Genomic DNA, 14,588 nt, shown 5'->3' on the forward strand with positions numbered 1-14,588 from the left:
CCAAGACTTGAACTCAGTCTTGATTTAGTCAAGATAAACATTCTTACAAAGTTTCAAGAAGATGGGTCATAAAAGTGGCTTTAAGAGTGGTTACAAGGATTTGATAGATTAGACACCAAGTTTTATCAAGATTGTGTCATAAATGTTACTTCTAGAGTGGTAACAAGGTCTTTGCTAACCTTTAACCTGGTGACCTAGTTTTTTGAGGCACATGACCAAGATTCAATCTCAGTCTAGATTTAGTAAAGATAAACAAGAGGGCCTGAAAGGCCCAAAGTTGCTCACCTGAGATAACAGGATATTATTGGGACAAATCTTATGACCAAGTTTCATGAAGATCGGAAAATAAATGTGGCCTCTAGAGTGTTTACAAGGTTTTACTATAGCCATACAAGGAAAATGCCCCGCCCCCTGGCAGCCATGTTTTTCAACCAACCTGCATCATTTTTTGAACTCGTCCAAGATATTATCGGGATGAATCTTCTGACCAAGTTTCATGAAGATCGGACAGTAAATGTGGCCTCTAGAGTGTTAACAAGATTTTACTATAGCCATATAAGGAAAAATGCCCCGCCCCTTGGAAGCCATTTTTTTCAAGCAAACATAATTATTTTTGAACACATCCAAGGTATCATTGAGAACAATTTTCTGACCAAATTTCATGAAGATTGGAAAATAAATGTGACCTCTAGAGTGTTAACAAGGTTTTACTATAGACATATATAGCCATATAAGGAAAAATGCCCCGCCCCTGGTGGCCATGTTTTTGAAGCAACCAAAACCATTTTCGAACTTATCCAAGATATCATTGGGACAAATCTTATGACCAAGTTTCATGATGATCCGAAAATAAATGTGACCTCTATAGTGTTAACAAGGTTTTACTATAGCCATAAAAGGAAAATAGCTCTGCCCCTGTTGTGGCCATGTTTTTCAACCAACCGGCATCGTTTTTGAACTCGTCCAAGTAATTATTGAGATGAATCTTCTGACCGAGTTTCATGAAGATCGGACTATAAATGTGGCCTCTAGAGTGTTAACAAGATTTTACTATAGCCATACATAGCCATATAAGGAAAAATGCCTGGCCCCTTGGCAGCCATGTTTTTCAAGCAAACGTAACCATTTTTGAACTCATCCAAGATATCATTGAAACCAAATTTCATGAAGATCTGGAAATAAATAAGGCCTCAAGAGTGTTAACAAGGTTTTACTATAGCAATATAAGGAAAAATGCCCCACCCCCTGGCGGCCATGTCTTTCAACCAATCGGCATCATTTTCGAACTTGTCCAAGATATTATTCGGATGAATCTTCTGACAAAGTTTCATGAAGATCAGACAATAAATGTGGCCTCTAGAGTGTTAACAAGATTTTACTATAGCCATATATAGTCATATAAGGAAAAATGCCCCTCCCCTTGGAAGCCATGTTTTTCAAGCAAATGTAACCATTTTCAAACTCATCCAAGATATCATTGAAACCAATCTTCTGACCAAATTTCATCAAGATTGGACAATAAGTGTGGCCTCTAGAGAGTGAACAAGGCATAAGTTGACGTCGCACAACCGACAACGCATGGCGGACGAAGGACAAAAGGCGATCACAAAAGCTCACCATAAGCATGTTGTGCTCGAAGAGCTAAAAATAACCAAGTTTCATTAAGGTAAGGTCACAAATGTGGCCTCTAAAGTGGTAACAAGGTTTTTTCATATTTGACCTTGTAACCTAGTTTTTGGACACACGAGATATAGATTCCAACTCTGCCTAGATATTGTCAAAATCAACATTCTGACCAAGTTTCATCAATTGGTGCTCAGGTGAGCTACAAACACCTCAATTGTGCTCAGGTGAGCTACAAACACCTCAATTTTTAGTTTGCAAATAAAACTAATTATTTCCACCACACAGAGCATGCATTTCTTTACATGAATATTTGGTTGTTGTAATTTTTAAGGTGTTTTTTGAAGCATACACTAACAACATATTACAAAGAAAACACACCATGTAGAAAAACTCGCAGCCTTTCTTTCTGTAAAGAAGGCAAAGTCCTGGACTCACCTGACTCCAAATAAATAGCCTCTGAAAATATGGCAACATTTTAAACAATGAATCAATGCTGAGGAGTTTGAATTCTTTTTTATTTAGATTTACTCTGCATTTATCGAAAGTCCTTGACATGACATTTCCTCGAGTAAGAAAATCAATTGGATCTTTTAATTCTTGGATTTTAAAAATAATTTCTGATATAAAACCTCGGACTAGAAGTTCATGTTAAGTTAAACGTAACCGTGAAAATTCAAGAAAATGTGTGTCAGACGAATAAATGTGAGTGTAGAGAGAGTATTACAGGCCGAATACTGAGGTCAAGCATGCATTTAAATCTATATGAGCCATGCTCTACGAATAGGGGGCTTAATGCATATGCTTAAAGTGTTGTCCCAGATTAGCCTGTGCAGTCTGTCTTTTATGATTCTGTTTTTAGAAAGTCTCTTCTTAGCAACAATCAAGTTAAGGTAGAAAGTGTTGCTGCACAGGCTAATTGGGAAGACACTTTACGCACATGCACTAAACCCCTTTGTACAGAGCGCGGCTCATTTGTGTCTTGTTCTGAGAAAACTGGGCTTAATTCATGTGCGTAAAGTGTCGTCCCAGATTAGCCTGTGTAGTCCGCACAGGCTAATCAGGGACGACACTTTCCGCCTAAACTTGATTTTCGGTAAGGAGGACTACCTTGAAACTAAAAATACCATACAAGCGGAAAGTGTCGTCCCTGATTAGCCTGTGCAGACTGCACAGGCTAATCTGGGACGACACTTTACACACATGAATTAAGCCCAGTTTTCTCAGAACAAGACACATTTAATTTCACAACACTTTGAAATGAAAGTTCAATAGGTTTTATTAAATAATTCTAGTTTAAATTCTGCAAATTATCTGGAGCTTCCATGAGAAATAACATGGCATTTTAGTAGTAGTTCCTTTCAAGAATATGATTGATTCTTTTTAAAACATAATGCATCAAGCTGTGAGAAAAATTATTGTATTTATGTTGATAGAAATTTAAAAAAAAAGAAATATTATTAACATTTACATTTTACCTCCATTTTTACCTATGACCTTAACCATGCTCTAGACTAACCTTATGATGTGCATGTGTGATGTGTACAAGCACACACGACCTTTAAACTCAAAAAAAAACAAAACATCTTTGTTTACTCCTCAATAAAAATTACCCATTTGGTTGAAGCAATACAAGTCAAAACATATCAGATTAAATTATATTTTAATCCAGATAAAAGTAAGAATAGTTGAAGACAATATGACTACTGCATGCCAAGAGTCTGAATATATTTCACAAAAATAGGGTTCTGAACTTGAAAACAATGACTCCTCAATCAGTATATTTTTAGTTAAGGCATACAATCAAGATCTGTTGAAGGCCATTAAAAAGTAGAAACGTTGTTGACTGTAAATGATGAACAATAATTGCTTTAAAGTAAACATTTAAAGAATTTGTCGAAATTTAATCCAGATATATCTCAAGATTTTCTTTAATTATCTGGACTATTTGCCATCTACAATTAAATGACCAGAGAATGTAAATAATAATATAACACATGAAAAATTACTATCCATATCATTTTTTATATGAGGAATTAAACTAAATGCAGTAAATTTGTAATAAAAGGGTAAGTTTGTATGCCTTTAAAATTACTTTACTCCTGTGCTCATAACTTTTTCAAGAAATGTACTACAGAAACTATTGAAGTAACCAGGGCCATGTGCCTAAAAACTTCAATGGTGATTTCAGCTAAATACTGTTAACTTGTGGATTAAGTGATTTGTGTAATTAAAAGTCAAATCTTAAAAGTATGCATTTATTGTAAAGAAAAAAGTATGCTTAAATAATTGTCAAATGTTTGATAATCATGTCATGTTTCTTGTAAAATCAAATTGTATTTACGTTTAAAGTTTACCGGGTGTTAGTTATTAGCAACCCGGTCCTATATTTAATAAAAAGTCAGATTTCAAATGCTTTTGAAAATGGAGAACAGTTTAATTTTATAGCAGAAATAGGCAATACAGGAGAACAATACTGCACCATCTTTCCATAGCAACCCTTCAAACATGTACATACACATTATAATAAGCGTTATATCAAACCAATACTTGATAATAATACAGAAGACATGACCATGAAACAAAACCAGGTTTTCATTGTTTGACTAACTGATTTATTTAATGCTAAATTTCAGTGCAATATCTCCTCCAATACTCCTATGATTTAGTGGAGACCATTTTTCTTTTTTAGTGGCCTCTTTCTTGACCTGACTGGCCCTACATGCATTCCCAAGCTGGGTCTACATGTATTCCAAAGCTGGGTCTACATGCATTCCCAAGCTGGGTCTACATGTATTCCAAAGCTGGGTCTACATGTATTCCAAAGCTGGGTCTACATGCATTCCCAAGCTGGGTCTACATGTATTCCCAAGCTGGGTCTACATGCATTCCCAAGCTGGGTCTACATGTATTCCCAAGCTGGGTCTACATGTATTCCCAAGCTGGGTCTACATGTATTCCCAAGCTGGGTCTACATGTATTCCAAAGCTGGGTCTACATGCATTCCAAAGCTGGGTCTACATGTATTCCCAAGCTGGGTCTACATGTATTCCCAAGCTGGGTCTACATGTATTCCCAAGCTGGGTCTACATGTATTCCAAAGCTGGGTCTACATGCATTCCCAAGCTGGGTCTACATGTATTCCAAAGCTGGGTCTACATGCATTCCCAAGCTGGGTCTACATGTATTCCCAAGCTGGGTCTACATGTATTCCAAAGCTGGGTCTACATGCATTTCCAAGCTGGGTCTACATGTATTCCAAAGCTGGGTCTACATGTATTCCAAAGCTGGGTCTACATGTATTCCCAAGCTGGGTCTACATGCATTCCCAAGCTGGGTCTACATGCATTCCCAAGCTGGGTCTACATGTATTCCCAAGCTGGGTCTACATGTATTCCCAAGCTGGGTCTACATGTATTCCCAAGCTGGGTCTACATGCATTCCCAAGCTGGGTCTACATGCATTCCCAAGCTGGGTCTACATGTATTCCCAAGCTGGGTCTACATGCATTCCCAAGCTGGGTCTACATGCATTGCCAAGCTGGGTCTACATGCATTCCCAAGCTGGGTCTACATGCATTCCCAAGCTGGGTCTACATGTATTCCTAAGCTGGGTCTACATGCATTCCCAAGCTGGGTCTACATGCATTCCCAAGCTGGCCCTACATGCATTCCCAAGCTGGGTCTACATGCATTCCCAAGCTGGGTCTACATGTATTCCCAAGCTGGGTCTACATGCTACCCAAGCTGGGTCTACATGTATTCCAAAGCTGGGTCTACATGCATTCCCAAGCTGGGTCTACATGTATTCCCAAGCTGGGTCTACATGTATTCCCAAGCTGGGTCTACATGTTTTCCCAAGCTGGGTCTACATGTATTCCCAAGCTGGGTCTACATGCATTCCCAAGCTGGGTCTACATGTATTCCAAAGCTGGGTCTACATGCATTCCCAAGCTGGGTCTACATGCTACCCAAGCTGGGTCTACATGCTACCCAAGCTGGGTCTACATGCATTCCCAAGCTGGGTCTACATGCTACCCAAGCTGGGTCTACATGCTACCCAAGCTGGGTCTACATGTAAGCTACCTAAACATTTAGTTTCAATGCTATAGTTCTGACATAACTTAAGCTACATGTACTGAGCAGAAACCACTTAAATACCTTAAGAATCAGTCACCTAGAACCAATTCAACTGAAATTCAATTCTAAGCTAGGTCTGCCTGCAGACTTGCTATATCTAAAGTTTCATCACGATTGGTCCGTGCCACACTACCAAGATATGATTAAAATCCCCTATGCTGATGCACCCACAATACCAAATCTACAAGAAAACCTGGTTAACAAAAGCTTATAACCATAAACAATTATTACCAAAGGACATCAAACATCCTTTTTTAAGAACACAAAAATTGTAAATAATGCACAAGATACATGTACAAAAACTGATTACCGGTATCATAAAACATTTTTTTTATTACTTGCAAACACTTTCGAGCAAACATTTACCATTCAAAATCAACCATGCAATAATTTATCAAACAATGTCATAAATATGGAGACTAAGAGAACAAAAAAAAAAAGGTATACAATTTATAATTTCCAAGTCCGAAAAGCAACCATAGTGGCACATATTTTGAGATAACTCTTTCCCTCTTTGAAGCCAAGTCGAAATGGCTATATGCAAACACCATAAAACCAGAACAACATGCGAGTTACTCACAGTCTGTTCAGGTCTTATGCTATTCCCTTCCCGTAAGTGCCTTATGATTGGAAATGAAGCCTTTGAAAACTGAATAATTTAAGAAAGGTCTTTAATTAAGATTGATTTTCTAAGGGCCAACAAAAAGGTCAAAGTGTTTACCTGAGTAGTAAAGGGGGTTCACCTGTCTTACAATAAACTCAATCAAGTGGATGAAAAAATCCCTAGACTGACCTGACTGCTGGGCCCAGGTCTGGCCCCAGATGTTCAGTCCCGTCTGCAGTCGCCAGTCATCAGTGGGGCCAGAAGGGCCGGGGACATCCCCTTCCATGGTGTCGAGGCTAAATGACACGTAGGAGGGACCAACCTCTTTGATTGTGTCCACAAACACAACCTCGCACCAGTCATTCTGGAACAGGGTGTTGAACGAGGAGGCTGGGTCTGTGGGGAATAGAGAAGAAGAATACAGGGTGTTGAACGAGGAGGCTGGGTCTGTGGGGAATAGAGAAGAAATGAGCCTTGCTCTGGAAAAACTGGGCTAAATGCATGTGCGTAAAGTGTCGTCCCAGATTAGCCTGTGCAGTCCGCATAGGCTTATCAGGAATAACAATTTCATACTGTATGGTATTTTTTGTTGTAAGGAAGTCTCTTCTATGCAAAAAAAAGAAGTTTAGGCAGTTTTAGCAGTTTTCCCAGAACAATGTACAAATTCTGAACATAAATTAACCATGACAATGGGGGGCATGACAATGGGCATATGATAATTCGCTTTACCCACCTAACTCAGTAGTTGTCATTTAAGAAACATAATTCCTATTGAGAAAACTAGGTTACTAGTTTAGCCAAAGCTCATAGTTTAGGAGACAAAGTAAACTTATTTTTATTCAACATTTTACCAGGTTTTCTATACATAATAATCTTTTTTTTTTAATTTTCTGTCTCCATTTTGAAACTTTTTGAAGGAAAAAAAATCACAAATAAAATGAAAAAACAACAGCATGATTAACATAAAATAATTTCATAATTCTTGAGGAATGTTTCTCATTGCAATGCTGCAATAAAACAAATTTTTATCTTTATTATGTCACATAAAGCATTAAATAGATTATTAAGAATAGTAATAATTTAATTTGATTTTCATTTAGTTCAATATTATGTCTACCTAAATGGGTATACAAATAGACATCATATGTTAAAGTCAAACTAGACAAGAAGAAACGCACCAAAGAATTGCCAATTGCTTGTTTCACTAATTAATCAAGTTTCGAGTAACATTCAGCCCATTAATTGTTGTATAATTTTATGTAAATGACAATGTCCATATACGTCCGCTGCATACGTCATATTACATCATTACCGATGGACACGTGACTTTGCACAAGTTCCCAACGGAAATTGCACACATCATATTAATTTTTCAATGTATATTAATATATTCACATGAGTAGTTAGACAGTAGTACCACACACACACAGCCGGATATAGACGGCTCACAATTTTTTGTTGTCATGTGCCACCCCCAGCTGTTGGGCGACCGGCTGCATGTATCTTGTAGTTTAGAATATTGTACAGACATGGGAAAGCTTTTGTGTTACAGGTTAATCAACAACAACAAATCACATCACTAAAATGGACTTGTGTACTTTTATTGTGTTTCGAATCACTCAGAATGTTACAATTAGTCGAAAAGGAAGTCTATGCTAAGGTCAAAATCAGGTAAATAGAAACGGGTGGGTTGATAGTGTTAAAAGAAGGAACCATGTTATTTCCAATTAACCAAGTACTGACCAACAAACATATGAGCCGATTGCTATGACCTGTCTGGCATCAGTAGATGTCAGAGGCATAAAAAAGAGTAGTGTTTTTGGTCTAAAAATACTTCAAATAACAAGTGGTAGCAAAGGGATGTCGAGTAGTGGACGTTAAAAATGGGGTGTTTTCCAAAAATCTGGGCTGAGCTTCAGGAAAACAGAGCTTAATGTATGTGCAACAAGCAAATTCATTGAATTGATATCCCCCGCCAATATATTCTGGACAAAAAGTGTTATATTTGACACTCAAAAAAGCATTTTTTCAAGATACAAAGGGCCATAACTCCGTTATTAACAGATGGTGTACAATGCCATATGGCGTGCATCATCCTCTTATCAATATATGTACTCATACCAAGTTTCAATGAAATCCCCCAAATCACTTCCAAGATATGGCTCCGGACACAAAAGTGCCGGACGGACGGATAGACAACGCCAAAACAATATCCCTCCGCCTATGGCGGGGGATAAAAAGAGTCATTCCAGATCAGAATAGTCCACACAGGTAAATCAGGGACGACACTATCTGCTTTTATGTTATTTTCTGTTTAAAGGAAGTCTCTTCTCAAAGAAAATCAAGTCTAGGTGGAAATTTGTGTCCCTGATCAGCATGTGCGGACTGGCATTAAGGCACATGCATTAAGCCTCATTTTCCCAAAGCGAGGCTCAACATACCATTTTTTGACTTGGGGTCCTTGAAGGTGTACAGGTAGAAGCCATACAGGACCTTGTGATCAGGGTTTCCAGAGGAGTGGACGATGTAACCATCATCCAGCAGGCGCTGAAATACAGGCAAAAACATATGTTCACTGTCATGCAGTGGTTGTGCTTCCAACATGGTTTAGGGATACATCTATTAATGCCTCTGTGATCTCCACCACAGGAGGGAATCCCTTTTTTATAAAATATATATGCTATACTAAAAAAAACAAAAAAATATATATCATGGACGAACCATCTTTCAAACCTCTTAATTTTTGACACGTCAATTATACTCAAATATAATGTTGAAAAAAGTGAAACATATTTACAAGTACTATATTTGATAAGTAACTTGTTTCTTCATGGCAGGCAACTGTAATTGCTATGTTAATCCTCTTTTGATAACAGTTTTTTGCAAGTTTCCAGCACATCTATATCATGTAAAACTATCAATACCTCCCAAACAATGAGTACATGCTTTCGAACCATTCAGTGTACAACATTAAAAATAAATTAGTCACATGTTTTGACCATTGTTACGTAAATTACTGCATCAACTTAAATGTGCAAATTGTCAAGCAAAGTTGAGAACAAAAATAAGACCATGATTTTATAGTTTTTTTAAGGAAAATCCTTACATATGTAAAATGCATTAAGAAATACAAGGATTTTTACGTGTTTTATCATTAATCAACTTATTCTACCTGTTTTGACGCATTTTCGTCAATTTGCAGCTACGCGAGAGTCGACGTAAACAAATTACTAATACTAAAAAAACGGTGATGTAGTGCGCGTGCGCGCATGCGCATAAAATGTAAACTAATGAAGGGTTTGAAAAGAGGTGAGGATCGAGAAGAGGTACTTTAACAATATATGTATATATATCCTATATTAGAAACAAGGAGTGCAACTTCATTTGCCGTAAAACTACACCATCTTTACTGTAAACCATGTAACTCTAACAATTTTTAACGAATCAACTACACACCGGTTGTTTTCGAAAGCTAAGAAAATAATTTATCAGGAAAAATTAACATCAGTACCATTAATCCAGCAGTATTTCGATACCAGCCCTCAGAAAATGACACTCAAGGAATTTTTTTTGGTCAGACACAAATATGTCCAATAAAGCTTCATTTTCCAATCGTTTCAAACAGCAGAAACACAATGATTACAATACTTTTCGTCATTTAAACGGTTATTTTCCGTTCAATAAACATTAATGAATCGATAACAATACCTTTTATAGTTATTCGCACACCATCAAAAGTGTTGTTCACTCCGATTTGTAAATAAACAACCAAGAGCTTTAATTTTTAAAAGGAAGTACGGGAATCCTCTAACATCATTCAATAAAGCAATGCTTTTACTACGGGTCTTTTTATTGGTTGGACGAAATTTCATATAAGGAATAATGCCCCGCCCCCTGGCGGCCATGTTTTTCAACAAACCGGTATCATTTTCAAACTCGTCCAAGATATTATTGGGACTAAGTTTCATGAAGATCAGATAAGAGCACCGCATAACGGTTGCCACGCTCGGCTGCGAAAGCTTGTCAGAATTTTTTTTTTTTAGAGGTCACAGTGACCTTGACCTTTGACCTAGTGACCCAAAAATGGGTGTGGCGTGTAGAACTCATCAAGGTGCATCTAAATATGAAGTTTCAAAGTTGTAGGTACATGCACTTTGATTTTAGAGCAAATGTTAAGGATTATGTTAAAGTTTAATATAAGAGGTCACAGTGACCTTGACCTTTGACCTAGTGACCCAAAAATGGGTGTGGCGTGTAGAACTCATCAAGGTGCATCTACATATGAAGTTTCAAAGTTGTAGGTGGAAGCACTTTGATTTTAGAGCCTATGTTAAAGTTTAATATTAGAGGTCACAGTGACCTTGACCTTTGACCTAGTGACCCAAATAAAGGGTGTGGCGTGTAGAATTCATCAAGGTGCATCTACACATGAAGTTTCAAAGTTGTAGGTGGAAGCACTTTGATTTTAGAGCCCAAGTTAAGGTTTTAGCACGACGCCTACGGTGGACGGTGGACGAGCTGGCTATGACAATACCTCGGATTTTCTCCGAAAACGCCGAGCTAAAAATGCCTCGCCCCTTGGCAGCCATGTTTTTTAAGCAAACGTAACCATTTTCGAACTCATCCAAGATATCATTGAGACCAATCTTCTGACAAAATTTCATGAAGATTGGACAAAAAATGTGGCCTCTAGAGAGTTAACAAGGCAAATGTCAACGGCGCACAACGGACTACGGACAAAAAGCGATCACAAAAGCTGGTTGTGCTCAGGTGAGCTAAAAAGATGTTTTCATTGAGCAGACATTTATAGATGTTAATGTTTACTTCCAACCTGGAGAAGGTTCATGACGTGTTTCACAGACTTGACGCCCTTCACATGGTAGTAAAACCAGTCTACGATCTCCGCCGAGATGAAACACTTGTGGGGCAGTCCGAGCTGCTTGGGCAACATTGGAATACCGCATCTTGAAATATAATCTTCATAAAGCCTCTCTATGGGAAAATTAGGTTAAATGAATTTGCAAAGTGTTGAGAAAATTTATTATAAGTCCAAGGCCCATAACATCGCTAAAAAACAATGGACCGGAATTACTATAACATCTCATCTTTAAGTCATGTAGGTAGAGTCACATATAAAAAAATCAGCACAATATCTGAATGCGTTGCGTAAAAAACCCTCTGGAAAACGGACAATGTCCGCTGTTTTCCCATAATTTGGCCAAAAAACAATGGACTGGAATGAAACTCCACTTCATCTGTAAGTCATGTAAGTAGACTCACACACCAAAAATAAGCTACATATATGAAAGTGGTTAGTAAAAAAAAACTCCAAGGCCCATAATTTTGCCAACAATCAATGGACTGGAAGAAAACTCACACTTTATCTGTAAGTAATTTAGGTAGACTGTCACTCACATACCAAAAATTATAATATCTGAAAGAATTGCATAAGAACCTTCGGAAAACCGTCATTCTAGAAAAAAAGTCCAACGCCCATAAAGTTGCTAAAAATTAATGGACTTGAAAGCAATTCACACTTCATCTATAGGTTGACTCACATTCCAAAAATCAGCTCAATATCTTAAAGCATTGGGTAACAAGAGGGCCAATATGGCCCTAGTTCGCTCACCTGTGAGTCGGTTCATTCAATCTTTACCTAATGTCAAACTTGACCTTGATATTGATCAGACAAACATCCTGGTCAAGTTTCATCATTATTGAACCAAAACTCTGGCGTACGGAATGTTTTTGTTTTTGTAAGATTTGAAATGGTGACCTATATTTTGAGTTGACCCCCCTTACCAAACATCAAACTTTGCTAAAAGGATTTTGTATAATATAATGAAAATTTTGACAATCTAAGGGCAATAATTATGGCATTAATTATGTGATTTTGCTCATCATCAAACTTGACTGAGATCTTTCAGCAACTTTGATAAAGAATGCTTGAGAAATGTGAATGCTAGAGTGTTTACAAACCAATGTGGACAAACGGACAGCGGACAAAGACCAATCCTAAAACCTCACCTGAGCAATCAGGTGAGCTAAAAAGTGTGTTTCACCAATCTGAGACATTTTCCAACTTGTCCAAGAAATCAATAAAACCAATGCATTTTACTAAGTTTCACGATGATTAGGCAAAATATGTGACTTCTATAGTGTTCGATCACAAGGTTTCTTTCTATTTAGTCACATAAGGAAAACTGCCCCACCCCCCTGGCAGCCATGTTTATTGACCCATCGGGACCATTTGCAAACTCATCTGAGATATATATAAAACCAATCTTTTCACCAAGTTGCATGATGATTGGGCAAAAAATGTGACTCTAGAGTGTTCACAAGCTTTTTTTTACTATATAAATATAAGAAAACTGACCCTCCGGCAGCCATGTTATTCAACTGACCAGAACCATTTTCCAACTCAACTCTCGTATCAAGGAAACAAATGTTCTGACCAAATTTCATGAAAATTGGGCAAAAAATGTGACTTCTAGAGTGATCACATGTTTTCACTTTATACATATAGAGAAAAATGCCCGACCCACTGGTGGCCTTGTTTTTTCACCGATCTGGACCATTTTCGAACTCGTCCGACATATCAATAAAACCAATGTTTTGATTAACTTTCATGATGATTGGGCCAAAATTGTGACTTCTAGAGTGTTTACAAATTTTCTCTTTAGCCATTTTAGGAAAACTGCCCCGCCCACTGGCGGCCATGTTTTTCAATGGACCGGAACCACTTTTTAACTCAACCAACATATCATAAAGATAGACATTTAGACAAAGTTACATGAAGATTGGGCATTAAATGTGACTTCTGCAGTGTTTACAAGCTTTACCTTTTTTTTTACCCAGTGACCTAGTTTTTGACCCAGCATGACCCAGTTTCGAACTCGATCGAGATATCATTGGGACAAATCTTTTGACCAAGTTTCATGAAGATCTGACAATAAATGTGGCCTCTAGAGAGTTTACGAACAAATGTTAACGGACTGACGGACGGACGATGAACAAACATCAGTCACAAAAGCTCACCTGAGCAAACAGGTGAGCTAAAAACAAGCGCTGTCACCATAGGATGACATATGCCCCCCTTTTAACGCTTTGATAGAAGTTATAGAAATTTTCGAAACCTTAAGACAGATTTTGAAACCTAAACCCGGACCCCAAGTTCAAGGTCAAGGTCACAGGGGTAAATAATTTTGTGCGTATGGAAAGGCCTTGTCCATATACACATGCATACCAAATATGAAGGTTATATCTCAAGGGACATAGAAGTTATGAGCATTTTTCGAAACCTTGACGCAGATTTCGAAACCTAAACGCGGACCCTAAGTTCAAGGTCAAGGTCACAGGGGTAAAAAAAATTATGCGTATGGAAAGGCCTTGTCCATATACACATGCATACCAAATATGAAGGTTTCATCTAAAGGGACATAGAAGTTATGAGCATTTTTCGAAACCTAAACGCAAAGTGTGACGGAAAGACGGACAGACAGACAGACGGACAGGCGGCCAGACGGACAGTCCGATCACTATATGCACCCTTTTCTTCAAAAGGGGGCATAAAAACATCCATCCTCGAATAACAATTAACACATAAATGACACAACTACACTGTATTATTATGAAATTATTAATAATCAAAGGGGAGTAACTACTGTAAACTTAAATGCAATATTTAGAAGAGTTGTCTCGCATGTTACATGACCTTAATTCATGATAGTTTACAAGCCTTTTTATAAAAATAAATATAAGGAAAACTGCCACCTCCCCCTGGCAACCATGTTTTTGTACGGACCGGAACCATTTTCAAACTTAACTCATGTATCTGGGAACCAAAATTTCTGACAAAATTTCATGAAAATTGGGCCAAAAAAGTGACTTCTAGAGTGTTGACATGTTTTCTCTATATACATATAGAGAAAAATGCCCTGCCCACTGGTGGCCATGTTTTTTCACCGATCTGGACCATTTTCGAACTAGTCCAAGAAATCAATAAAACCAATGTTTTGACCAACTTTCATGATGATTGAGCAAAAATTGTGACTTCCAGAGTGTTTACAAGGTTTTTCTATAGCCAAATAAGGAAAACTGCCCCGCCCACTGGCGGCCATGTTTTTCAACAGACTGGAACCAATTTTGAACTCAACCAACATTAAGACAAACATTTTGACAAAGTTACATGAAGATTGGGCATGTAATGTGACTTCTACAGT

General features: G+C 37.7%; 1 protein-coding gene across 4 annotated transcripts in view; it reads right to left on the reverse strand.

Annotated features, from left to right (window-relative positions):
- The window catches only part of LOC127851037 (GATOR complex protein DEPDC5-like), a 94,535-nt gene that overhangs the window by 8,332 nt on the left and 71,615 nt on the right, over positions 1-14,588 (reverse strand). For 2 of the 4 annotated variants that reach the window (XM_052384510.1, XM_052384494.1), the window contains 4 exons: positions 11,198-11,330; positions 8,808-8,913; positions 6,556-6,762; positions 2,062-2,082 (listed from right to left, as the gene is read on the reverse strand). In XM_052384510.1, coding sequence (XP_052240470.1) covers positions 2,062-2,082; positions 6,556-6,762; positions 8,808-8,913; positions 11,198-11,330 — 467 coding nt within the window. Of the gene's footprint in view, positions 1-2,061; positions 2,083-4,016; positions 4,124-6,555; positions 6,763-8,807; positions 8,914-11,197; positions 11,331-14,588 lie in introns of those variants that run through there. The other 2 variants (XM_052384512.1, XM_052384502.1) reach the window with 2 other exon arrangements.

Source organism: Dreissena polymorpha, chromosome 1, assembly GCF_020536995.1.
Source record: "Dreissena polymorpha isolate Duluth1 chromosome 1, UMN_Dpol_1.0, whole genome shotgun sequence".
Taxonomy (NCBI): Eukaryota; Metazoa; Mollusca; class Bivalvia; order Myida; family Dreissenidae; genus Dreissena; species Dreissena polymorpha.